Raw genomic sequence first — 24,734 nt, 5'->3', positions numbered from 1 at the left:
TGTCCATTTTTTTGTCCATAATTGTACATGTTCATAAAAATGTAAATCTTGTTTTTTTTCACAGGCCACAAATTTAACGATTTTATCCTTAATTCAGGAGAACATTCTTCCCTCTGATTAAATATCATTTCCATTTATACTGCCAGTTTGCCACGCCCTTCATTTCTAACTTTGTTTTTTTTTTTTCTTTTGTCTGATTGGCTCCCCTGTGTGTCAATCAGGTGCCGCTCCCACCCCCTCGGAGAGAGAGCTATCACATGACCCCTAACCCTCCACCTTATAGCTCGCTCGTTAACTCTGCTTCCTACAACATCAAATCCAACTCATCGTCAGCCTACTCGTATTCCGAGACTGCTCGCTCTACAACCACCAGCTCAGATATCTCCCCAGAGGCTAATGCTAATGCTAACAGCTTTATTAGCCAGCTCCTGGAGCGCAAGGTGTCATCTCTGAAACTTGTTAATGAAGGATCTAACTCAGTCATCGCTAATGCTATAACCAGTGCAGATATAACCAATGACGCTAACACCAATCAGTCTTGGGGTAATACTAACATGGCAGAGGTCATGAACCCTCCTTCATCTGATAGTCCTCCATCTCCACCACCACGTACATACTCCAAATCCCCTGCTACACACACAGCCTCTCTCTCCATTCAGATAGGTCCTAAAGATTCAGAATACCGCCCTGAATCTGGACTTCATTCAGGATTTGGATCCGAAAAACAGGACGCTGCAGAGCCAAGCCCCAAAGTGCCACCAAGACCAGCGGCCCATGTGGTGGTATTGCATTTATTTGGCTTCAGATCAGCTTCACTTTTTACCTAATTAGTCTTTTTTCTAATCCACAGTTTTTTTCCCTTTTTATCAAGAACGATGGAAGAATCTAACAAAGTTGTTTGTTGCATACACTCTTTGCAAAAGGTTTCATCTTGCACTTTAAAGACTTCTTTACACTTTCCCTTTGGGGATCATGTAAAGGTTCTGCATAGAACCCTACAAAGGTATAGAGAGTTTTCTCCACAAATGGTTCCTCTTTAAAGATCTCAAACAGTTAAGTAAGTAACCTCAATATTGTTTATATTTTACATAAATTCCATAGTCAACAATAATTTCTCTGTAGTAGCATGTACACTGCCCCGCCAAAAAAAGGTCGCCCCTTTTAAAGGGCCAAATTATATAGTTTTCATCAACAACCAAAAACAATAAGGAGATTTGAAATGATTAGAATTGGGTTAAGAACTGTCCAACACATTATTAAAAAACACATCATTTGGTGGGATCATAAATATTGGACTTTCGAGCAATGGACCTTCATGTGATGTGATGAGTCCAGATTGAGGCTATTCCAGAGCGATTAGGGTAAGAAGGATAGAGTATGAAGCGATGCACTTGTCATGCATAGTGGCCATTGTACAAGCCTCTGGAGGCAGTGTTATGATCTGGGGGTTTGCTTAGGTGTAGGCTTAGCACCGTTATGTGGCAATAAAATGAAGTCAGTTGACGACCTGAATATATTAAATGACCAGGTTATCACCTCAGGCATATTTCAGTATTTAAATTGTGAAACAGTGGTTCTGGGCGCATGAGGAATCATTTTTACATGTGAATTTGCCGCCACACTGTGCACCACAATCAAAGGTAAAGGCGGTCAATGAATTCTTGGATTGCGCGCATTATTTTTTTTTGCCAGATAATGTATTTATTAAATATAACAGAATTTGACCTAGACTTTACACTAAATTTGACAAGATTTACACTTCTAGACCTTGTGGCAGTTTCTCATCAAAAGAAGTTCTGGTTCAAATTCTGTTTATCCTTATGTTTGAAACTCTATATACAGTACAGCCTTACAACAGAGGGTTTGCCTTTAAGAAGGTTGTCAGAGTTCATTTAGAGAGTCAGAACTGTTAATCGTAATATACACTACCGTTTAAAAGTTTGGGGTAACTTGCAAATTTCTATATTTTCTACATTCTACAACAATACTGGGGATTTTAAAACTATAAAATAACACATATGGGATTAGGTAATTACGTAACAACAAGAAAAACAACAGTTAGTTGTTGTTTTAAGACACAGAGGTCGGCCTTTCTGTAATAGTTCTTGCAAGAACAGTATTGTCAAGTGCATTTGCAAAATCCATCAAGCACCATAATGAAACTGGCTCTCATGAAGGCCGTCCCAGGAGGGCGAGACCAAAACCTACCTCTGCCCCAGACGAGAAGTTCATTTAAAGTTATCAGCCTGAAAAATGACCAATTAACAGCACCTCAGATTAGAGGCGTTATGAAGTCTTTACAGAGCAGAAGTAGCAGAAACATCTCACCATTAACTGTTCAAAGGAGATTAATGCATTTTTAGATGCCTTTAGCATTCCTTTACAATGTAGAAAGAAATAAAAATCAGGAACCATCATGGAGTTAGAAAGTGTTCTAAAACTTTTGAACGGTAGTGTAAATACTGTAAAATGTATTATTTCCACTTGATTCTTTACTGAAAAAATGTCGAATCCTTTGTCGAATTTCTCCTTTAACCAGTCTGTCATGGATCCTTGAAGGTTCTATCTAGAACAGTTGCTTTTCCCTTTAGAAAAGACAATAGAACCCTTTTAAAGATCTAGAAAACCGTAACCGTTCAAAGAAATCTTGATGAACCCTTTTCCTTACCGTATTTTTACTCTTGAATCCTCAGAACACCTGTCAAATTCTTTTTTCCTCCCACAGCTGGTTTCCCTGTTCAGTCTGTTAACATGGTACAACCAGTCTTTACCACACAGTAGTTCACATCCTGGCATGCTGGCATGGTTGCTCTAATCTTTTCTTAGTCCCTCCTTTCATCCTTTTTGCCTTCCGTTAGCGTGATGTATCCCCACCGAGAGGGACCACCGATTTTGGATCTGGGTCATTATTTGGCGGTACACGTCAGGACTCACCTGATATCGTGTCCGGGCCAAATGCTTCGTCACGATCCCTTTCAGCCTTGAGCCACTATTCATCGTCAACAGCTGTCCTTGAAGAACTGCAGATCTGCGCTGTGGACTCACCTGAGGCCACGCCTACCCCTTCCCCCACGCTCAGCCATGCCTCTGTTTGCCCTGACGATGTCCCTGCACCCACTGCCTCAGCAACGGCTGCTGATACTAACGTAACTATCACGCAGCCACGCCCCCTTCACTCAGATCTCTCATCAGTTCGCTTTGTCTGGTTTTGGTAATGTTGCAAAATCTCTGTTTGTTTGTCTTTCCCTCTATAGGCTTGTTAGCATGTGTACTAAATGTCGCTGCAGGTGCTCTTGGTCCATCTGTTAAACTTGTGGTGTCACCATTTTCTGAGGTTTTTGTGTGTTTGTCTGAAATGTATATTCGATACATTTTCTGAAATACCCTTTAGTCTCAGACTCGGACATTTGAATATCTAACCACAGCATACCGACCTGTCATTGTTTTAACGTCACGTGTTCTAACTTTCATGTGTATGTCCCCTGTATATATCCCAACCACTCTTCCTAAACAAAAGTGTATGTATAACAAAATGTTATGTCGCTTCTTGCTATGCTAACAGTTATCCTAGACGAGTATCTGTACAGTTCACTTTCTTATAGATCGGTTGTGTTCACAGGGTCAACTGGCGGTGAATGGAGGTGCGCATTCACAGAGGCCATTCTCTCCTCCTGCGCAACGTCCTCCACCACCAGTCTTTAGTCACGGACTCGAGCAGTTTCAGCACACGAGACACTCAGGTGAGTTCATTCACCGCATTTTCTGTAGGACAATGCTTCATAGTTGTGGTGAAACTGCTTGTTGGTTTTCCATGGGGTAAATGTATTGATTCGGTGAACATCTTGTGTTAGCTAGTTAGTCAGCTACTTTGGTCATGGTAAGGGGAATTAAGAATTTAGCAAGGTAGTAATTAGCAATTGCCGTTTGCCACAAATAGGCGTTTGCCATCAAGGTAGCCAAATTGACCATGATTTTTGGGTGGGGCTCGCATGAAGTGGGGTACAATGACACTAGCTAACAATTGCATGGGCTTGTGAGCTCTTTTACTAGTTGCTGCTTCGAGGATTTGTGATTGTATGGGGTACTTTGCAGAACTTGCCGCATGGCCAGATTACCCGCTAACTTATCCAAGTTCCTTTTTCGATTTTGAAGTTTTACATTGAAGGCAATTTTTCTTTAATTTTGTCCTCATCAACTTGGTTGAATATAACAAATTCTTTGAATTCTTGCAGTTCTTTGGTTATAGGATGTCTTGGGTTTCTACCTTTGTTTGGCTTCATTGACCTTTACGTTAAATAATAGGTGAGGTCGCCATTGGATAAAGTCGACTTTAGCCAGAATTTTTCCCATTCAATATAAAGTAGGCGGGTCTAATGATTGGGTGACACTTGGATAATATCACTTGCCCCACCCACACAGTATTATATCATTTAGCTTGTCTTGTTTAATGGTTCTCTTCCAGTCTAATTAAAATGCCATCTTAAATAATTGGATAGTAATGAATAATTAGTTTGTAAGGAACACTTCATCTGTCAAATAAGTGACACTGGAACACGTTGTGATCGTTTCAGAAGACGTTCATCATTTCAGCTCCTATCATATCGATCGAGCTCTGGATTTTTGATGTCTAACTAATGGCTATGTGATGTATGCGGCTCATTAGCAGCAGTGCCGTTGCCCAGCTCTCACATTTGCAGCCATTAAAAAAGCCTGGAGCAATCGATATCTGAGTGGAATGGAGACGGACTGGAAGCCACCAGGTTTTCCTGCCAGGATTTCGGAGTGCCTCAGATGTTGACGGTGCAGATTTTAGCCTAGAAGCTAACAGTTTGTTTATGCTGTGTGCCTGTATTTTATGCTTTAGTCAGGATTTTTGCCCGTTTGAATCAGGTGCAGTTAAAATCAGTGTCATTTAGGAATTCAGTTTCGCTTTGTTTGGTTTATATCCTTCTGTCTTCTCATCTTTCTCTGCGTGTTTGGTTTCCTTGCTGATGCTCTCTCTCTCTCTGTTGCAGTTTGTATGTTTGTTTCTGATCACCATCATTTTTCTCTCTATTTAGTCTCTCCGACTCTCTGTCTACCTCTCTGTCTGTCGTACTGAATCTATCTATCCTGCTGTATTTCTTCTAATAGTTTTTACCGCTGCATATTTTCTGTCTAACTCTTCCTGTCTGTCTGATAGAAGGTTCAGAGTCAGGACGGAGGAAGGTGCTGTCGGTGGGTGAGACGTCATTCAGCAGCGTGACTCCAGTGGCTCGCTTCTCAGAGGAAGAAAAGAAAGTTTCAGTAATCAAAGCGCCTCATTACGAGGGCATCGGACCGGTGGATGATTCGGGCCTCCCTCTGGCTATCCGCACAGTGAGTGATATTAGATTCGGGTGGGCGTAAGAGTGGGCTCGAAGAATAGGCATCAGGGTGGACCTAAAGGGTGGGCAATCACGGTGGACCTGAAGGGTGGGCAATCAGGGTGGGCCCAGGATGGTTATAATGGTGGGTGTCAGGGTGTGTATGTGTCTGGTTAAGCATTTGTGTGGAAATTAAATTCAGTTCATTTCTCAATACATTTTATAATTTTTTGTATTTAATAATCAGAGTGGGCACCAGGGTGGGCATGAGGATGGCACTGTAAATGAATCCAGAAATTAGAGAGAGACAGAGAAAGAGAGTGCACTCTGGGTTGGAAAGCACCATACTGACTTGCTGACATTATCATATATTCTCATCATGTTACTCTTTACTACAGCAAAGCTGCTTTATTCTCACACACACTCACACAAACACACAGCACTGGTATGTTTATGCAGATATCCCTCTGTAAGTAATAAAAAAAATATTATGAACTGTGTGTGTGTGTGTGTGTCTACAGACTGTAGACAGGCCTAAGGATTGGTACAAGACCATGTTCAAACAGATCCATATGGTGCATAAAGCAGGTAAGTTCTTTAAACCAGAGTGTGTGTGTGTGTGTGTGTGTGTGTGTGTGTGTGTGTGTCTGTGTTTATGTTTAATAAAGATTTTCCATGATGCTCTTCACAGATGATGACTATGCAGACACATACGGTGCTACCTACGCTGTAGTGAATAACGGTACGTGCCACAAGAAAATCGCTGCATTTGATTGGCTGCCACGCCGGGTGTAAAAGTGGATTTGTGGTTGTTTCTTTTTTTGTTTGTTTGTTTGTTTGTTTGTTTTTAACGGGTCAACTTTGTCCCTCAGAGAACTTCGACCCTGTCCATGCCCACCCACCACCGCGGACACACACGTACCGCCCTCTGTCCCGGAATTCCATCGAGCCCAGCAGAGCCCCGCCCCCTCGAGAGCCCAGCCCTGTTCCGCCCCCTCCCCCACCCATGCCCTCGCTCCTGCAGCTCCGCTCGCAAGACCTCGACCGAGAGAAAGAGCATCCGCACGATCCGTAAGACCTTCCCTCAGTCGCGCTACAGGAAAGAAGACACAATGATATGAAAGAGAGAGAGAGAGAGAGAGAGAGAGAGAGATCATTATTTCTTAACTCATGTCCTCCCTTTAAATCTCGACTTCTTACTTTCTTTTATCTTCTTAATGTCTCTCTCTCTCTCATTATTTCTCAATGTGTTTTTAATGTCCCTTACACACACACACATTAGTTCTCAATCTCTCGATCTCTCTCTTTCTCTCTCTCTCACATTATTCTCTCCTATTATTTCTCTCTCTCTTGCTTGCATTAGTTCTCCATCCCTCTCTCCTATTATTTCTCCACATCTCTTTTTTACACTCTCTTTCTCTACTTTCCTCTTTATCCCAATCTCTAATTATCTCCTTAACTTCTTTAGCTTTCTCAGCTCCCGTTATGTCTCTCTCTCCCATTATTTCTCGACGTTCCTCTCACTCTATCTCTTTGTCACTTTCTCTTATTCTCCCTGTCTCTGTCTCTTTAAATTGTTCTTACTGCCTCATCATTTCTCTCTCCTGTTATTTTTCAATGTCTCTCTCTCTCTCTCTTTCTCTCTCTCTCTCTATAAGAAACGAATGGAGTCCACCGGATCGTAAAGTGGATACGCGGCGGTATCGCGCCGAGCCACGTAGCATCTTCGAGTACGAACCGGGGAAGTCCTCTATCCTGGAGCACGAGAGGCCGGTGAGCTGCAGTCACTCTGTCTCGTGTAGCTGTACCGTTTAGACATCGCTTAATATGTGTTTATCCGTGTCTCTTTCAGGCAGATTAGCTAGCCAGTTAAACCGTCAGGCACTCGTGTTGGAATGTGTTAGCTAAAGCCAGCATAGCTAGATTAGGGTAAAAGAAAGCTGAATGATAAACTACACAACGTATCTTTTAGAGCTAGCAATCAGGACTTGCTGTAAATCCCAGAGCTATTAACTTAACTTAGCATTAGCTACGCTTAAATTGATAAATAGCCAGCTAGCTTAGCAGTCGCTAATAAAGTAGTGTGATAATTCTGTTTCAGTGTGAAGCAGTCAAAGAGTGTGTGTGTAGGTGTTTAAAAAGTGACTAGCGCAGCGTTTTTTTCCTGACAGCACCTCGCCGCTAGCCAGCTCAGCAGTTTGTAACAGGCTCGAGACAGTGAGGTGAGCCAGGCGATCGTAAAAACTACATTTCCCATGGGGCTTTGAGCTCATACGCTGAATCACTGCTCCATGCGGGGTTAAGAGCGGGAAGAATAACAGCAGGGAGAAATCCACTAGTCGTAATGTCAGTCTGTTAGCGCTCCAGACAGAGAAAGAGAGAGAGAGAGAGAGACTCAGTGTCACACTCTGCTGCCACCTACTGGAGCCAAGGTGAAGTGTACAGTAAATTTCATACGTAAACTGACTTTATTTCATCGCTGAATAAAAATCATTGAACATTTAAGTGTGTGTGTGTGTGTGTGTGTGAACATCTGATCTGTTGTTTCTTTCCCATTCTTTACTCCTCATGCTCTGTGAACTGGTGCGGTCCTCTTAACGCTTTTCCATCTCTCTGTCTCCTTCTCATCGCTCCGTGCTGCAGAGTTTTGCTTTAGAAGCAGATGAGATAGATATAGAGAACGAGCCTTGGTTTAAGTTCTTTTCAGAGCTGGAGTTTGGCCGGCCGGTAAGTGAAACGCAGAGGGGGCTCGTGTGCGAGGGCTGCACTTTAGCGTGTGATTTAGCAGATATAGGTGTGTGTGTTAGTGTGTGTGTGTAAGAGAGAAAGAAAGTGTGTGTGTGTGTGTGTGTGTGGTTGGCATGTGCCGATATTCAGCTTTCACATCACCACACAGTAACCGTTTAGTCTGACAATTAGCTTAATTATTTAAAATATATATACATTCTAATCAGTCCACCATGTGGGCGTCATGCCCCTGGTGAACAGAATCATGGGATTGGATAAATCTTTACTCAGTGGAGTGCGGGATCTTCGGCACATGCCAGGTGTGTCGCGTGGTCTTCAGTCTAGAGGTGTGCGCGGGATCGTAGTGCTTCTACTCACACCTCTACCTCAATCACAACACTGCCAAATAACCAGATTCATTTTAACTGTGTTGCCAGGTAATTAAAAATTTACCATTTAAGGTTCAAATTTCAATATTCTTAATTAAACTTATACATTCTGTACATCAGACAGCAATTTCTTCCATAAGTTGAAAGTGTTCGGAAGGTTTTGGGTTTCAGGAGTAGGCGGAGAGTATTTTTGTTCAAGTAATGGGCGGAGAGTTTATACTTCTCTATATTAGGCAGATAGTTTATTTATTTTAATAGTGGGTGGGGAGTTTAACTATCTCGTTAGTAGGCGGAGAGTTAATCCCACTCTGTATTGGGCGGAGCGTTTATCTATCTCGGTAGCGGGCGGAGCGTTTATCTATCTCGGTAGTGGGCGGAGCGTTTATCTATCTCGGTAGTGGGCGGAGCGTTTATCTATCCCGGTAGTGGGCGGGGCGTTTATCTATCCCGGTAGTGGGCAGAGCGTTTATCTATCTCGGTAGTGGGCGGAGCGTTTATCTATCTCGGTAGTGGGCGGGGCGTTTATCTATCCCGGTAGTGGGCGGAGAGTTTATCTATCTCTGTATTGGGCGGAGAGTTCATCCATCTCGGTAGTGGGCGAGCGTTTCTCTATCTCGGTAGTGGGCGGAGCGTTTATCTATCTCGGTAGTGGGCGGGGCGTTTATCTATCTCGGTAGTGGGCGGAGCGTTTATCTATCTCGGTAGTGGGCGGAGCGTTTCTCTATCTCGGTAGTGGGCGGAGCGTTTATCTATCTCGGTAGTGGGCGGGGCGTTTATCTATCCCGGTAGTGGGCAGAGCGTTTATCTATCTCAGTAGTGGGCGGAGAGTTTATCTATCTCTGTATTGGGCGGAGAGTTCATCCATCTCGGTAGTGGGCGAGCGTTTCTCTATCTCGGTAGTGGGCGGAGCGTTTATCTATCTCGGTAGTGGGCGGAGCGTTTATCTATCCCGGTAGTGGGCGGAGCGTTTATCTATCTCAGTAGTGGGCGGAGAGTTTATCTATCTCTGTATTGGGCGGAGAGTTCATCCATCTCGGTAGTGGGCGGAGCGTTTATCTATCTCGGTAGCGGGCAGAGCGTTTATCTATCTCGGTAGTGGGCGGAGAGTTTATCTATCCCGGTAGTGGGCGGAGAGTTTATCTATCTCTGTATTGGGCGGAGAGTTCATCCATCTCGGTAGTGGGCGGAGCGTTTATCTATCTCGGTAGTGGGCGGAGAGTTTATCCATCTCGGTAGTGGGCGGAGCATTTATCCATCTCTGTAGTGGGTGGGGCATTTATCTCTGTAGTGGGCGGAGCGTTTATCTATCTCGGTAGCGGGCGGAGCGTTTATCTATCTCGGTAGTCGGCGGAGAGTTTATCTATCTCTGTATTGGGCGGAGAGTTTATCCATCTCGTTAGTGGGCGGAGCATTTATCCATCTCTGTAGTGGGTGGGGCATTTATCTCTGTAGTGGGCGGAGCATTTATCCATTTTGGTAGTGGGCGGAGAGTCTATCTATCTCAGTAGTGGGCGGAGTGTTTATCTATCTCTGTAGTGGGCGGAGCATTTATCCATTCGGGTAGTGGGCGGAGAGTTTATCTATCTCAGTAGTGGGCGGAGAGTTTATCTATCTCTGTATTGGGCGGAGAGTTCATCCATCTCGGTAGTGGGCGGAGCGTTTATCTATCTCGGTAGTGGGCGGAGAGTTTATCTACCTCGGTAGTGGGCGGAGCGTTTATCTATCTCGGTAGCGGGCGGAGCGTTTATCTATCTCGGTAGTGGGCGGAGAGTTTATCTATCTCTGTATTGGGCGGAGAGTTTATCCATCTCGGTAGTGGGCGGAGCATTTATCCATCTCTGTAGTGGGTGGGGCATTTATCTCTGTAGTGGGCGGAGCATTTATCCATTTTGGTAGTGGGCGGAGAGTCTATCTATCTCAGTAGTGGGCGGAGTGTTTATCTATCTCTGTAGTGGGCGGAGCATTTATCCATTCGGGTAGTGGGCAGAGAGTTTATCTATCTCGGTAGTGGGCGGAGAATTTATCTATCTCAATAGTGGGCGGAGCATTTATCCATCTCTGTAGTGGGTGGGGCATATATCTCTGTAGTGGGCGGAGCATTTATCCATTTTGGTAGTGGGCGGAGAGTTTATCTATCTCAGTAGTGGGCGGAGAGTTTATTTATTTCGGTAGTGGGTGGAGAGTTTATCTATCTCGGTAGTGGGCGGAGCATTTATCCATCTCTGTAGTGGGCGGAGCATTTATCCATTCCGGTAGTGGGCGGAGAGTTTATCTATCTCGGTAGTGGGCGGGAAAGTTTATCCAGCTTTGTATTGGGAGGAGAGTTTATCTATCTCGATAGTGGGCGGAGAGTTTATCTCAGTAGTGGGCGGAGCGTTTATCCAGCTCTGTATTGGGCAGAGAGTTTATCCATCTTGGTAGTGGGGTGGAGATTTCTTCGTCCTGGTAGTAGGCAGAGACTTCTTGACCTCAGCAATGGACAGAGACTCCTTCATCTCTGCAGTGGACGGAGAATTTTTGTCTCGGTAGTGGGTGGAGGCTTTTTTCCCTCAGCCGTGGATGATGTTTTTCTTCTTGGTAATGGGTGGAGATTTCTCTGCCTCAGCAGGCGGCGGGCATTTTTTTCTTCTTTGCAGTAGCCTCATCTTGTGTCTCGGTAGTGGGCGGAGACTTCTCTGTCCCGGTATTCCACTCCATAATAAATCTTTGGCAGGGTTGCTGCTTTAAGACCACGCTACAGCTTGAGCTTTGTTTGTTTGTTTGTTTGCTTTTTACTTGTTTACTTGTTTGTGACTAACCAAGTAAACAAGCAGGAAGTTGCTGATGACTGACGCAGATAATTCAGACTTTAATCCTTGTGTGTATGGTACCAACCAGAACACACACAGTGTAGACGCTGACGCGCTCTGCTGTTCTGAAGTGTGTGATGGCACGGGACTGACACTTTGATATTAGCATCCCCTAGACTTACACTCTGTGTGTGTGTGTTTAGGTGTTTTGCTGCTATGCTCTAATTCTGTTGCTTTCTCCACATGTGCCCTTTTTCCCATGGTGCACCTGCTTCTCCACCTCATCTCCACTCCTCCTCCTCCTCTCTTCTTCTCCGCTCCGCTCGGCCGTCTAGCCTCCTAAAAAGAGGCTGGATTACACGCCTGACTGCTCCACCCACTCCCGCGCCCAGGTAATAACACCCACTCCCTCCCTCCTTCCACCCATCTATGCATCCTCTCACTAACTATATATGCTTTATTTCCCATCACATCACATCTTTTTTTGCAATCTAGAATCTAGTCTTTCCCTCCATCCTTCTTTTTTTCTGCCTATCACTTTATTAACCTTCCTTTCTTTTCAAGTTGTCGATTTATACTTTAATTGTGCCAGCAGTCCGTCTCCTCTCCACCTTTCATCATTTTCTTCGCTTCTTTTCTATACTTTTATGATGATCATGATTCATCTGTCCATCATCTGTTGATTTTATGCCCAATATTTTTTCTCATCCATCCCACCATAAATCCATCAATCATTTTAATAAACCAAACGTTAATCAATTTAACATGAATTATTCTCTTCTTTTTTCCCCTATCGGTTCTGCTATTCTGTTTATCTACTCATCAACCTTATATCCTTTTTTTATCCATCCATCCACCCACAGATTTATACAGTACATATCTTTGATCCATCTTTGATCAATCAATATTTAGTTCCCTCCATCCATTCATCCAGCAATCTTTCCATCCATCTTTTCAGCAATTTCTCCACTAATCCATCCATCCATCATCCATTAATCTCTCCACCATTCCATCAATCTTTTCATCCATCCATTTCTCCTTCAATCCATTTAGCAATCTTTCTATTCTTCCATCCATCCTCCATTTCAGTAATCCATCCATTAATTAGTCTAACCATCCATTTATTTATCCTTTTAATCTCTCTTTTTTTCTCTCTCTCTTTTTTATCTACTCACCAGCCTTCTTTTTCTTATCAATCCATTAGGTTAGGGTATTTTTGATAAATTTTTCATCCATTTATCTATCAGTCCATCCATTTATTAATCTATCTGTATCTATCTATTTGCTTTCTTCCTCTATCTAACTTTGTTCCATTCTGTTTTCTTCTTGTTTCATCATATTCTTCTATAAATTAGTCAGGTCATGGTTGCACTTCTGACTTTTGCTTTCTTGTCTCCACCCTTCCTCCCTTCTATCTATCCATCCTTCCATCCTCATCTCTTCTCTTTTTGCTGACGCTCCTCTTGTCTTCTCTAGCCTCGAGGTTTTTTTAAAGAGCGATCTTGCACTGCAGTGTTATTTTTAATGAACCGAATGTGATGTACGGTCTTGCACACTGGCTTCCCTTTCTGAACGTCCCGGATCTTTTTAGAAATGTAAAATTTTCTTTTTTAAAAAAATATAAATTCTTTCAGTGAAATAAGTCTAAAAGCTAATAAGTATTAAAATATTGATGTATTCTGCAAAAGGATTAGCCAGCAGAATCCTTGACAAGCTCTGCGTATCTCACCAGCTCTTCCATTCACACCGACCACAGTGCATTGTGGGTAGTCTGGAGCACCCCGGATCAATGCGATGCTCATTGGTGAAAATCAGGGAGGAGGAGCGAGTCTTGAAGGACACCGTGGATCGGGTCATAATGTTCAGCCGCCACGTGTTTTTTTTTCTTTTTTCTTTAATAATCATGCTTATGCAGCACGTCATTTCTTCATGAATTGTGAGAGGTTACCGTGGACACCTTGAGAGATTCTCTCTGTCTTTCTTAAAGCGGGTCAAAGGTCATCATTACAGCATTGTAAGCAGGGAAAGGGGGGGGGTGGGTGGAACTATTGTGAGATACAGCTGCCCGTACGGAGAGGGGGGAAGGTTTTAAGTGTCGCACGAGGGCTGGAAAGCAACGTCAGGGCTTCTTTTGTTTGTGCGCATCTCACTCCTGTGTTCTTTTTTTTGTAGACATCTCTCTGTCTTTCATCCTCCGAGCGGCCCGAGAGCACCTCCAGGTGAGTCTTATTGTCCTGTGTGTATCCATCAGAATAGAAACCATCAGGTTCTCTGCACAATATGATTGTTGTTTTTGAGATACTGTATGTGTGTATGTTGGCGGTTGTGCACTAATTTGTAAGTGCATGACAAATTTATAACACGGGTGTGCCTGTGTGTGTGTGTGTGTGTGTATGGCTGAGTGACATGGCTGAGTGCCGTGTTCATGACATCCTGCTGTTCTCTTTTCATCTCAGCTCAGCTCATTAAGAACTTTATTTGCAGCTTTACTTCAGTGCGGAGGTTACGCTTCCTGCGGTGCTGTTGTACGCTTCTGGAGTGGTGTGTAAAAATTACACCGGGGCTTTTAGGGATGCTATAAGATCATAACGCCTTACTGAAAGACTATAAGATTGCTTTTATGCTTTAGGCGCAACCAGAACACTGAAAAGCACCAGATTTGTATGTGTGATGTTTTTGTGAGCATTATTATGCTATTTATACCTGTTAGGATTAAAGCAGGGATGTACCAGTAATGGGTATCGGTCCGATACCGTGCTCATTGCTTATAACCGTACTCGTAAAATTTCTCCAATACTACCGCACCCGATACCACTTTAATGCAGAGCCAGTGCTCGGTCTCGCTACACAAATTTCCCCTCCTCACCCTCGTGTCAAAGCAGGTTCAGTGAAGTGGATCTATCTTTGTAATCATGAAACAAGCAAATTTTAATATCACACAAAGATAACCCGAATCAATACAAAATGCAGTTTTTAAATAGTATTGTAATTGTTATTATATTGTTATTAAGGGGCAATAGCTGCCCGAACCTACCTGCCCTGTGTGAAAAAGTAATTCACAAATGGAGCAGTGGTGATCCTTCCCGAGAGCACAACGACGACTCGTCCAGGAGCTCATAAAAGAACCAAGAAGAACATCTACAGATTCAGTTTATGATTCAACAATAACAAATAGACTGGGAACAAAAATGGCATTCATGGGAGAGTTCCAAGGAGTAGGTCACTGCTGACCAAAAAGAACACAAAGGCTTGTCTCTCACATTGTCCAAAAAATATCTGGATTATCACCAAGACTTTTGTGCAAATATCTTGTGGACAGATGAGACAAAAGTTGAACTTTTTGGAAGGTGTGTGTCCCGTTAGCAACACAGCATATTATTAACACCAACAGTCAGACATGGTGGTGGTAGCATGATTGTCTGCGGCTTTGCAGCTTCAGGACCTGGACGACTTGCCATGATTGATGGAACCATAACGCTCGAACAGAAGATCCTGAAGGAGAATGTCCGGTCGTCAGTTCCTGACCTCATGCTGCAGTTAGTCCACCTCTGAATGGCTCAAATATCGCAAACGCTTGATTGCGGGAGTTGTCCCTAGGGTGGCACAACCAGTTATTAGTTTTAGGGGCAATAGATAAAATCATCATTTAAAATCTACATTTTGTATTTACTTTAGTTATCTTTGTGTCATATTGAAATTTGTTTGATTATCTCAGTCATTTAAGTGTGACAAATATGCAAAAGAATACAAAATCATGAAGCACAATTAGGAGGGAAAAAAAGAAGGACTCAAAAGAGCTAATGAATTGAAAGGGGGAAATTTCCAGACCAATGATTACAGTGTTTTTTTTCTGCTAATTATAATGATCAGATATGTAATTGTGCATGGCTTTTCCAGTAAGCACAATTGCATGTAATAAAACATTATTTTTCCTTTGCCTAAAAACAAAGTTTAAGCAGATCAGAAGGACTGATATGAAGTTTTTCAGAGAGAGGTGCTTTATACATCAAGCAGTTTTCTGGTTCACACACTAGTGAAGCAGTAGTGCGTGTATTTGATGATACACTCCAGGAATGGGGCATTCAGAAAAATTTGGTGCCTCGTCATAAAAAGGCACCACAACTCTATTTAAACGGTGTAACCCAGGGATGGATTACTGGCTACATTTGGTATCAAGGGTCCTGGCCACTAGGTGGCACTCGACAAGCATGGACGGTCCATCTACTGTCTGCACTTTCATCCTTCTCTTCTCTTCACATCATTCATCCATCCTGCCATGTTATTTTTTTCTTCCATGCAGCCATTTATCCTAACATTTACGACATCTCTGGATTCTCCACTGATTTTCTGCCTTACATTTTGTTCGATTTATTTATCCATCCATCCATCAATACATTCAGCAATCTTTTCAACCATCCATCAATTCATTCAGTAAACCATTTATCCATTTTATAGAGGTCCTGGCCACTAGGGGGCCTTAGATGAGCGTAGCCTTAAAAGGAATGATAGACTAATTGGCTGTGATGCTAAGCTATTAATAATAGTTATAAATATTGGTGTTGGGCCCTGAATTTGTAAAAAGTAAACAGACAGGTAGGTCCAGTTTGGATAAGCTAGATAGGCAGATTAAACAAACAAACAAAAAATATCTGAAGCATTTATTTCCCTAGGCTAAAAAATAGGCTAAATAAAAATCAGCTGCTGTTTGCTGAGTCTGAATTTGTTAAAGGTCTAGTACAGAACAAGATAGTAAAAATCATCAAAGCATTTTAGTGATGTTCTGGTATCTTTGGTGCCACCAGTGACTACAGGAAGAGACGAAAGTCAGAGCCGTTTGTCACTCAGCAGAGCGCAGGAAGTGAGCAGAATGCTGTTCCAGCCTCTAGACTCGAGCCCTACAAATCTAACAGTCTGAAGAAACCTGCTGCACGTTCTTCACCTTCCTCTCCAGCAAAAGCAAAAGGTACACGCACACACAATCAACGAGCGACCTAACATTTAACAATTAACATTTTTTCTGTCATTCGCACACTTTCTTGCATATGTGTTCATGATCTCGCTGTCTCTTCTTCTCAAATGTTCTTATAACCGCACTAACTCTCTCTTTCTAACTGTTGAACCTATTAACTTCCGCTCCTGTCTCCTCTCTTTTGGCATGCCGCATTTGCTGCCTCTGCAGCTGGAGGCACTTGTGAGTCTCTCTCTCCATCAGTGAGCTCCCCAGGTATGGACCACGTGTCCTCACAACTTTCCTCTGACACCCTCTCCCTCTCCACATCCACCCTGCGCAGCTCCAAGCAATCTATCAGCTTCAAAAATGGTTGGCAGGTGTGCCAGAAGGACAGTGCTGAAACCTGGAGCAGCGTGGACGATGAGGAAGCAGGCACATCCTCGCCCTGCCTCAAGTCTCGCAGCTATGATGACTTGCTCTCGGACAGTAATGTCGGAATAAATGGCAATCGCTCAGAAAGTGTCGGATCTCTGCTTGGTGAAGGTGGAACGCGTCAACAGCAGACACAAGCGAAGAGTCTCAATTCGTCCCCGAGAGCACGGCGGCATCATCGTCGCAAAATGGCCCATGATACCCCAGGATTCCTGCAGCTTTACAAGACGATGCATCACATTGACAGGGAACAGCTTCTGCCCTCAGAAGTGATGTGTTCTGTCCGTGCCCGCATCCTGGAACTTGAGCGACAACAGCAGCAGCAGCGGAAGAGCCTCCATTCATGGGCAGCATTAGGCCAGGAAGTACCACAGAGCATGGTGCCAAATCGGATCTCGGAGTACGAGCAGCTGATCCAAAAGTCTAAGTCAATGCCAGACCTTGGTGAAGATAACACTCCATCAGGCACCACTACGCCAGGGTCTTCTCGAGCCAGCAGTTGCCCTAAGCGCCGCTTCTCAGTGGAGTCGCTCTTGGAGGAAGAAGATCTTCCAGAAAGGGCGAGAAGCCCCCCAGAAGGTCAACCGCGACCAGGTCCAGAAGATCGCAGCCTTGTTCCGGTGGTCAGGCAAAACCAGCAACAGCAACAGGACTGTTCAGACAGCGAGCAGGACGCTTGTGCCTCTGAACTGAGTGATTTCATTCAGATAGAAGGATCATCCCTTTGCAGTGAGAGCGACTTAGACCACTGCTCACTAGCATCGTCTGATAGCTTTTGCATTTCTGGACACCATCACCACCTTCACCACCTTCACCACCACCATCACCACGGACGCAGTCACCACAGCAGCCACCACCGCCACCATCTCCACCAGAGTCTAGGCCAGAGTCAAGGCTACCACCACCGCCACCTCATCAGCTCCTGTAAGGGGCGTTGCCCAGCTTCCTACACTCGCTTCACCACTATGCTTAAGCATGAGAGAGCACAGCAAGAGAGCCGCACCACCATCACGCCTCCACTCGCTCCGCTATCACCCAGCGAATCAGGCCTTTCCAAACTGGCCTTTCTGGTCAGCCCGGTGCCTTTCCGCAAGAAGCGGGGTTCTTCACCAACCCAGCGACACCACAGTCGCTCAAGCCATCACAAATCAAAGACAGCAATGTATGAGGCTTTAGATGCTGCTCTACAGGACATTTATGACCATTTAAGGTCAGAGAAAGGACTGGGAGCTGCTCGGTTGCCTGATGACAGCATTTTGCGTCGGCTACTGCAGGAGCTGCTCCCGGAAGTTCCCGAACGGAGCTCGTCACTGCGGGCTCGGCGGGGGACTTTCTCCCCTTCCTCCTCGCACCACTACCAGCCTTACCACAGTGCCTCCTACCAGCAGCCGCATCACGCAGATGCCTCCAACAACAACAACCAGCATACTAAAGCTAGCTCTAACGAACATTACTATTCAGGTGCAGCTGCGCTAACATTTCTTCACTCGCTAAGAACCCTGTTGCCACAGTCACACCGTCCCATTGTCATCCCCACAAACTCGCTGTGCTGGTGAATTTGAAACACTGCCTCTTCTCTGCTGGTTCAAAGGTTAAAAAAAAAAACGTAGAGCCAATTCTAGTGTCTGTTCAACTTTTCAGTCACGGTGTATAAGATATGTTTAGATTATGAATTTCGTGGAAAAGAGGCAAGAAAGCATGGTTCATGTTTGGTCTGTTTGTTAAATGCATGATTTGTGTCCATCAGTTTTTGCAGCTTTTCTTCTTTCACGTGAGGTGATGCATCTTGCATTCGTCAGTCGAAAAAACGTATTTGATTCTATGTTGTTGTTTTTTTAACGTGTTATAGTGACCATTGTTGTATAATGTACGTTTTTTCCAGTTGCTTTATAGACTTATTTAGGAAAAGAAGGTAACAATTTTAATAATTTTATTCGATTGTACCAAGTACGAGTCGTTTTATTAAGAGTTCGGTGCGTACAGCGAAATGTGCTGGAGCAACTAAAAAAATAAGTAATTAAATAAATTTCTACAATTTTTTATTTAAACAATAAGTGAAATAAATTATTTTGATTCTGCTTTGCAGTTGTTTTATCCCATCGTAATTTTATTTTCCCTCACCAGTGATTCACCCTTTCTGTTCTTGCACCTCCACCATGTTTGTATAATTTTATTTATTTATTTTTTTTTTTTTTAATGGCATGACCTCACAGGACTTTTTTCCATTTTACAGATCAGGGCTCTGAAGCTGGTCGCCTCACACCTCAGAACAGAAAGCCTACTCCAGATCGAGAGGTAACTCCTTTAAATCTTAAGTTTTAGATTAACCTGTTTTTTTATGATTCAATTTTGTAGATTAATAAATTATGGATTTTTTTTTAAATGAAGGTAAAATTAAAGATGCTGCTAAAGATGCGTTTTTCCAACACGCATTACAAAAGGCATAAATTTGTCACTACTGCTGTATCACTGCACTCTGTTGACTACTTTCCATATGTACTCGATACTTCCTGGTCTCGTTATCCCTTTGTCTTCTGTCTCCTTGTTTTACAGAAATCATGGTTACGCCCCTAACAAACACACTTGTTGTAGTAGTCGTCACTTTTTCCTTCTCCACATCTTACACCAAACGTATTAGACCCTAAATGTAAAAGCAACAATAAATCGAGCGTGCGTTATGATGCGCTCTCTGATTGTCTTCTAGGGTTCCTCTAAGCAGATGACATATCTTATATTATCTTCTCTTCTCCATCAGAGACAGTCTGCCAGGGCTATTTATGACTTCAGAGCTCAGACCGGCAAGTGAGTATGCTTTTAAATCAAAACGCTACATGGATGCACTTCCGGTGCACAGTATAACGTCATACCGTCCTGGCGGATCTCACTTTCGTTTGATGTTTCGCTTGATGTGTTTTACAGAGAGCTGTCTTTTAAGAAGGGTGATGCAATCAACATCGTCAGACAGATTGACAGCAACTGGTATGAGGGAGAGCACAGAGGACGCATTGGAATATTCCCTATTTCATATGTTGAGGTGTGTGTGTGTGTTCATTAAAATACTGCATATTTCCAAAAGTAAACGGTTTACTCATTTTTTTGTTATTGTATTAAGTTTGGTGGTATGTATGTCTTTCAGAAGGTCGTGTCTCCTGAGAGGAAGCAGCCGGTGCGTCCTCCTCCTCCAGCCCAGCTTCGGGAGATCGGAGAGGCCGTGGCTCGGTACAACTTTAACGCCGACACCAACGTGGAGCTTTCGCTCAGGAAGGTAAGAGATATCTGACACGAACACGCATTTCCTATATTTATGCAGACTCTTGGTAGATTAATTCATAAGTACTATATGTTTGTGTTTGTGTGTGTTGCAGGGAGAAAGAGTCATCTTGCTAAGGAAAGTGGATAAGAACTGGTATGAAGGGAGGATCCCTGGCTCCAATAAGCAGGGGATTTTTCCTGTGTCATACGTCGATGTCATCAAGGGATCCCCTACTAAAAGTTCAGGTCACCGTATAGACGCCTACAAAGCGCAGAAGGTGAGGCTGTTTTCCAGCAGAAGGATGTTTACTTTTCTTTTATTTTCCACTTTCTTATTCTTCTTCTTTTTGTGCTCCTCTATAAGCCCTCTGGCTCCACCCCTTACCCCTACCTTCAGGAGGTCACCAGTGAATGGCTTTCTCTCACTCTTTCTCCCAGTACCACTCCAGTTCCTCCCACTCCACCACCCCTTCCCAGAAACATCCGCTATCCCAGTCCCCACCCACCCACTTTTCCACCGCTCAATAAGTCTCAAGTCTCAAATTCATCTCCACCTCCTCCTCTTATGACCCCACCTCCTCTCTCAAATCCCACCTCTCACTTTTTAAACCGAGACCATTTTCCAACCACACAGTCTCTGATTTCGGATCAGAATCAAGAGCTGTACATTGTAGAAGCAGACGCCATCAGACATAAAAAGGTGATTGCAGAACAGCATCACGACCGAGACCTATCGGTGCTCATGAACGATCCAAACCCCTACGACAAACTTCTGACGATGTTCCTCGGTAATCAATTATCTCAGGAGACTGAACATCTGGCTGATGAACCTTCTAAATGTTGTGTGCTAGCATCAGGTGATAAGTTAATGCCAAAGATTCCATGCCAAGAGTCCACAAGGCTGACCAGCCAATCAGAAACTCTGCCTGAGGACAAGGGGTTATACGGGGCACCTTTAAGCATACTGAGTGACGGATTCCCAGACCCTGCCAGCCCAGTGACGGACAGCTATGGGGCGGGGTTTCCTAAGTTGTACTTACAGGAAGAGGGCGATGAGCCAATCAGATCTTATGTTTGCAATTCTTTCCTCGATGTACCTGCACAAGAGGTAGACCATACAGTTGTTGTTTTTAAAGTATTTACAGAATAGTATGCTATTCCAAGCTTTACAAAAGTTTTCCTGTATGTTTGTATCATCTAGAGTTGGGGTGGCAAGTAAACATCTCATTGTATTTCTCCTTGCTAGGCCGATCCCTCACCTCATGTCACATGTCGTCTATCAAAGCCTGATTACTCTCCATCACCGGACCCTTCTCCTCCTCCTCATGCATCCTCCCCTATTTCCTCCACATGTAGTTCCTCCCTCCACCTTTCTCCTCCTTCCTCTCCTGTCCCCTTGTCCCCATCCCCTGTACCTTCTCCTACATTTGAAGAGGACCCCTCTTCATCCCGTTGTTCCCCTCCTTCTTTTTTTCTTACCTCCCTTGTTAGTTCTCTTCATTCTCCCTGCTCCTCATCTTATACGCACCTTCCTCTTTCTCCTCCTCCTTCGTCCTTCTCCTCCTTTTCCTCTCCCCCTACTCGTTTTTTGTCTCCTCCCATTCCTTCCTCTCATCCTCCATTTTACCCATCACGGCAACCTTTCCTGCCCACCATCCCTGCCTCTCCACCGTCTTCTCCAGTCCCTTCCTCAGAGCCAACCACATCTACCACAATTCCCCTTTCCTTTCCAGTTCCCCCCTCAAGACCAACCACATCTCCCACAGTTCCCCTTTCCTCTCCAGTTCCTCTCTCAGAGCCAACCACATTTCCTACAGTTCCCCTTTCCTCTCCAACTCCTTCGTCACACCCAACCACATCTACCACAATTCCCCTTTCCTCTCCAGTTCCTCTCTCAGAGCCAACCACATCTCCTACAGTTCCCCTCTCCTCTCCGACTCCTTCGTCAGAGCCAACCACATCTACCACAATTCCCCTTTCCTATCCAGTTCCTCCTTTAAGACCAAGCACATCTCCCACAGTTTCCCTTTCCTCTCCAGTTCCTCTCTCAGAGCCAACCTCATCTCCTACAGTTCCCCTCTCTCCCCCGGCTACTCCCTTAGAGCCAATCACATCTTCCATAATTCCTCAATTCTCTCCTCGCTCTCCTCCTCTCCTTCCTTCCTTCACTCTTCATTCTAGCAGTATGTCTCCTCCATCTTCATCTACTTCTCCTGCCCTCTCTTCCCCTCTGTTCTCCGGTGTCCCTGTATCTCACACATCTCCATGTCTTCCTCCTGTCTCCATTCCTCCACTGTCCCCTCGGTCAAAGCCGCATTCTCCTCACATCAAGGTAAAGCATAGCAAGTGTGCACTAAGGGATGATGTGTGCAGCACTTACTGTGGGTTGCAGTGTGTGTGTGTGTGTGTGTGTGTGTTTTATTTTTAATTTATCTATCTATTTATCTATGGATGTAACACTATTAACGTCAGATTGTTGCATTAGCATGGAGATGACATTAAATAGAGCGTGTGTTTGTGTATTGTATGTTTGATGCCAAGTTCCTGATATGAGCTGTGACTCTTGCAGACGGTTTATAGTCACGCAGCGGTAGTTGACGGGAAGCCGCCGCGCAGCCCTATTTCCACCAGGAGGCGCTGTTTATCGCCCTCCGTTTCTTCCAGTAGAGCGCGAAGGGTAGGACGGAGTGTGCCGTGACACTAGCAGAAGTGCAGGCTGGCAGATGGTGTCCTCTCCTAATGCCCTTTCTCCTGTTTGGAGTTCTCTGTGTGCATGAATCGGATGATGATGATGATGTTGATGATACTTGAGGATGAAAATGATGTCGCCGCTTTTGCATCTGTCTGTTTGTGTTTGCTGAACATGAGGTTGAAGTGACTTCCTGTTCCAGAACAGTAACACTAATATGAGAAGGAATTGATCACATCTCGCCTTTCTGTCTTTTCTCTCGCTTTTTCACCCTCTCTCTCTCGTTCAGAGGATGATGCAGGATTCACTTCATGGACCCGGAGAGCCGTAAGTGACCTCATCATCATTAGCAGCTTGTTAGTCAGGATTCTCATCCAGTCGTATTGTTTGCAGACAGCAGATCGACTGAACACACATCTTCTCTGCTGCAGGTTTCAGGTTGTGTATAACTATGTGCCCCGAAATGAAGACGAGTTGGAGCTGCGAGAGGGTGATGTGGTTGATGTGGTGGAGAAGTGCGATGACGGCTGGTTTGTAGGTGTGTCATACTTGATATTTACTCATTGTAACATTCATTTAAAAGCAAGTCGCTCACGATACAATACTAGACATGACAAGATTGGCAAATACAAGCTAGACTAAACAAAGACTTGATGAAATTACCTATGCCTTGAGTCACCAGATCAAACTACACCAAGCAAATACTGGACATAAAAGCCATGACTAAAAGACCTTGAGACTAAACAAGAATATGTAAGCAATGGCTAAAAAGCCTAAGAACAGAAATTTCCAAAAACTAGACATAAATAGCCATCTAAGACTAGATCTGTAATCCATAAAACAATAATGGACGAGAGTAGACTAGACGAGGAACCAAAGCATAGCCTCTTTAGCAAGATTAGCCAAAATTACCCAATCTAAGAATAGACGAGAGTAGCTAAACCAAGAATAGACAAGATTACTTAGACCAACACTAGCCAAAATTACCCAGACTAGACTAGACAAGATCTGCCCAATCAAGCAAGATTAGTCAAACCAAGACTACACAAGATCAGCTAAACCAATATTAAACAAGATTAGCCAAACTAAGACTTGATAATATTAACCAAACTTGATAAGTCAAGATTAGCCAGATCAAGAATAGAGTATAGTTGCAAACAATGATGATCGGTCCCAAGCACCCTGCACCATCACCGCCTGGGCGCACCAGAAAGACAGTGGGCACAGTAAGCACATGCATTTAAAGAAGAGATATCTAAATCATTACGAAACAATATATAAGGAAGGTACAGGTATTTGACACTTTTTATCCTAATGTCAGCAGAATCTAACCTGTGTGCGTTTGAAAAAGCAAGTTGAAAAGCATCTCACTATGATGTCACTCAACGTGATGTCACTCTTGAAGTTAATCAGCATCGTCATGGCTGAACCATTTGAGATATGAAAAATCCACCCAATTTTTCATTCTCAATGTCTTGACACTGAGGTCGGGTTTGGTGACGACCGTATAAATCTCCTAGGAGGAGTATATCAAAATCCATCGGATGTGTTTTGTAAACAACCCAAAATAACTGACTTCCTGTTGAGTAGAGCGCATGACATGAAATGTGTTCCGGGTTGTACTGTATGTGTATGAGCAATGCAGCAAAATCTCGTGTGATGGCCCCGGGCCACGCCCAGAGCCACTCAGGCATCCTAATGGCAGCAGATCCCAGACTGTATACTGATTTTCTGAGGTTCTGAGCATGTTAAGACCCCCAAAAATCCCCAGATGCTGGAAAAAATGTGTATATTCCTAAGAGGAACAAGAGGGCCCTTCACGCACTATGACGTAGTGGGGCTGTTGTCATGATGTCATAGGGATGCTGACATAGTGCCTGGGCCCTAGCAAGATTAGCCAAAACCCTTTCTACACCGGCACTGTGAATTACGTGAAGCAGCACACCACATAACCGCTTCCTCTTCTCTTTCATCTGCTTCTTTTCCTTGTCTCTTGTCTTTTCTCGTTCTTAGTTTATCCCATGTGTTCTCTTCCTCTTTTTTCTTATTTTTTATTTTAACTCCTGTATCTTTCCACCTTTCTATCTTTATATTTTTTTCACATTCGTCCTTTATTTATTCATTTATTTATGTATTTATTTATTTGCATATTTATGCTTT

At 43.9% G+C, this 24,734-nt stretch overlaps 1 protein-coding gene across 1 annotated transcript in view; it reads left to right on the top strand.

Annotated features, from left to right (window-relative positions):
* Positions 1 to 24,734, top strand: part of sorbs2a (sorbin and SH3 domain containing 2a) — a 49,934-nt gene that overhangs the window by 23,167 nt on the left and 2,033 nt on the right. Inside the window, exons 7-26 of the mRNA XM_053479628.1 lie at positions 222 to 782; positions 2,859 to 3,146; positions 3,620 to 3,740; positions 5,183 to 5,358; positions 5,867 to 5,933; positions 6,037 to 6,087; positions 6,218 to 6,416; positions 7,004 to 7,118; positions 7,989 to 8,072; positions 11,586 to 11,642; positions 13,423 to 13,469; positions 16,053 to 16,213; positions 16,430 to 18,094; positions 18,867 to 18,928; positions 19,338 to 19,435; positions 19,553 to 19,667; positions 19,770 to 19,898; positions 19,999 to 20,163; positions 22,864 to 22,901; positions 23,006 to 23,112. Of these exons, the coding sequence (XP_053335603.1) occupies positions 222 to 782; positions 2,859 to 3,146; positions 3,620 to 3,740; positions 5,183 to 5,358; positions 5,867 to 5,933; positions 6,037 to 6,087; positions 6,218 to 6,416; positions 7,004 to 7,118; positions 7,989 to 8,072; positions 11,586 to 11,642; positions 13,423 to 13,469; positions 16,053 to 16,213; positions 16,430 to 18,094; positions 18,867 to 18,928; positions 19,338 to 19,435; positions 19,553 to 19,667; positions 19,770 to 19,898; positions 19,999 to 20,163; positions 22,864 to 22,901; positions 23,006 to 23,112 (4,306 nt within the window). The remainder of the gene's footprint in view (positions 1 to 221; positions 783 to 2,858; positions 3,147 to 3,619; positions 3,741 to 5,182; positions 5,359 to 5,866; positions 5,934 to 6,036; positions 6,088 to 6,217; positions 6,417 to 7,003; positions 7,119 to 7,988; positions 8,073 to 11,585; positions 11,643 to 13,422; positions 13,470 to 16,052; positions 16,214 to 16,429; positions 18,095 to 18,866; positions 18,929 to 19,337; positions 19,436 to 19,552; positions 19,668 to 19,769; positions 19,899 to 19,998; positions 20,164 to 22,863; positions 22,902 to 23,005; positions 23,113 to 24,734) is intronic.

Source organism: Clarias gariepinus, chromosome 20, assembly GCF_024256425.1.
Source record: "Clarias gariepinus isolate MV-2021 ecotype Netherlands chromosome 20, CGAR_prim_01v2, whole genome shotgun sequence".
In the NCBI taxonomy this organism is placed as follows: Eukaryota; Metazoa; Chordata; class Actinopteri; order Siluriformes; family Clariidae; genus Clarias; species Clarias gariepinus.
Note: the sequence above shows the minus strand (reverse complement) of the source record. Positions and strands in the feature narration are given on the sequence as shown.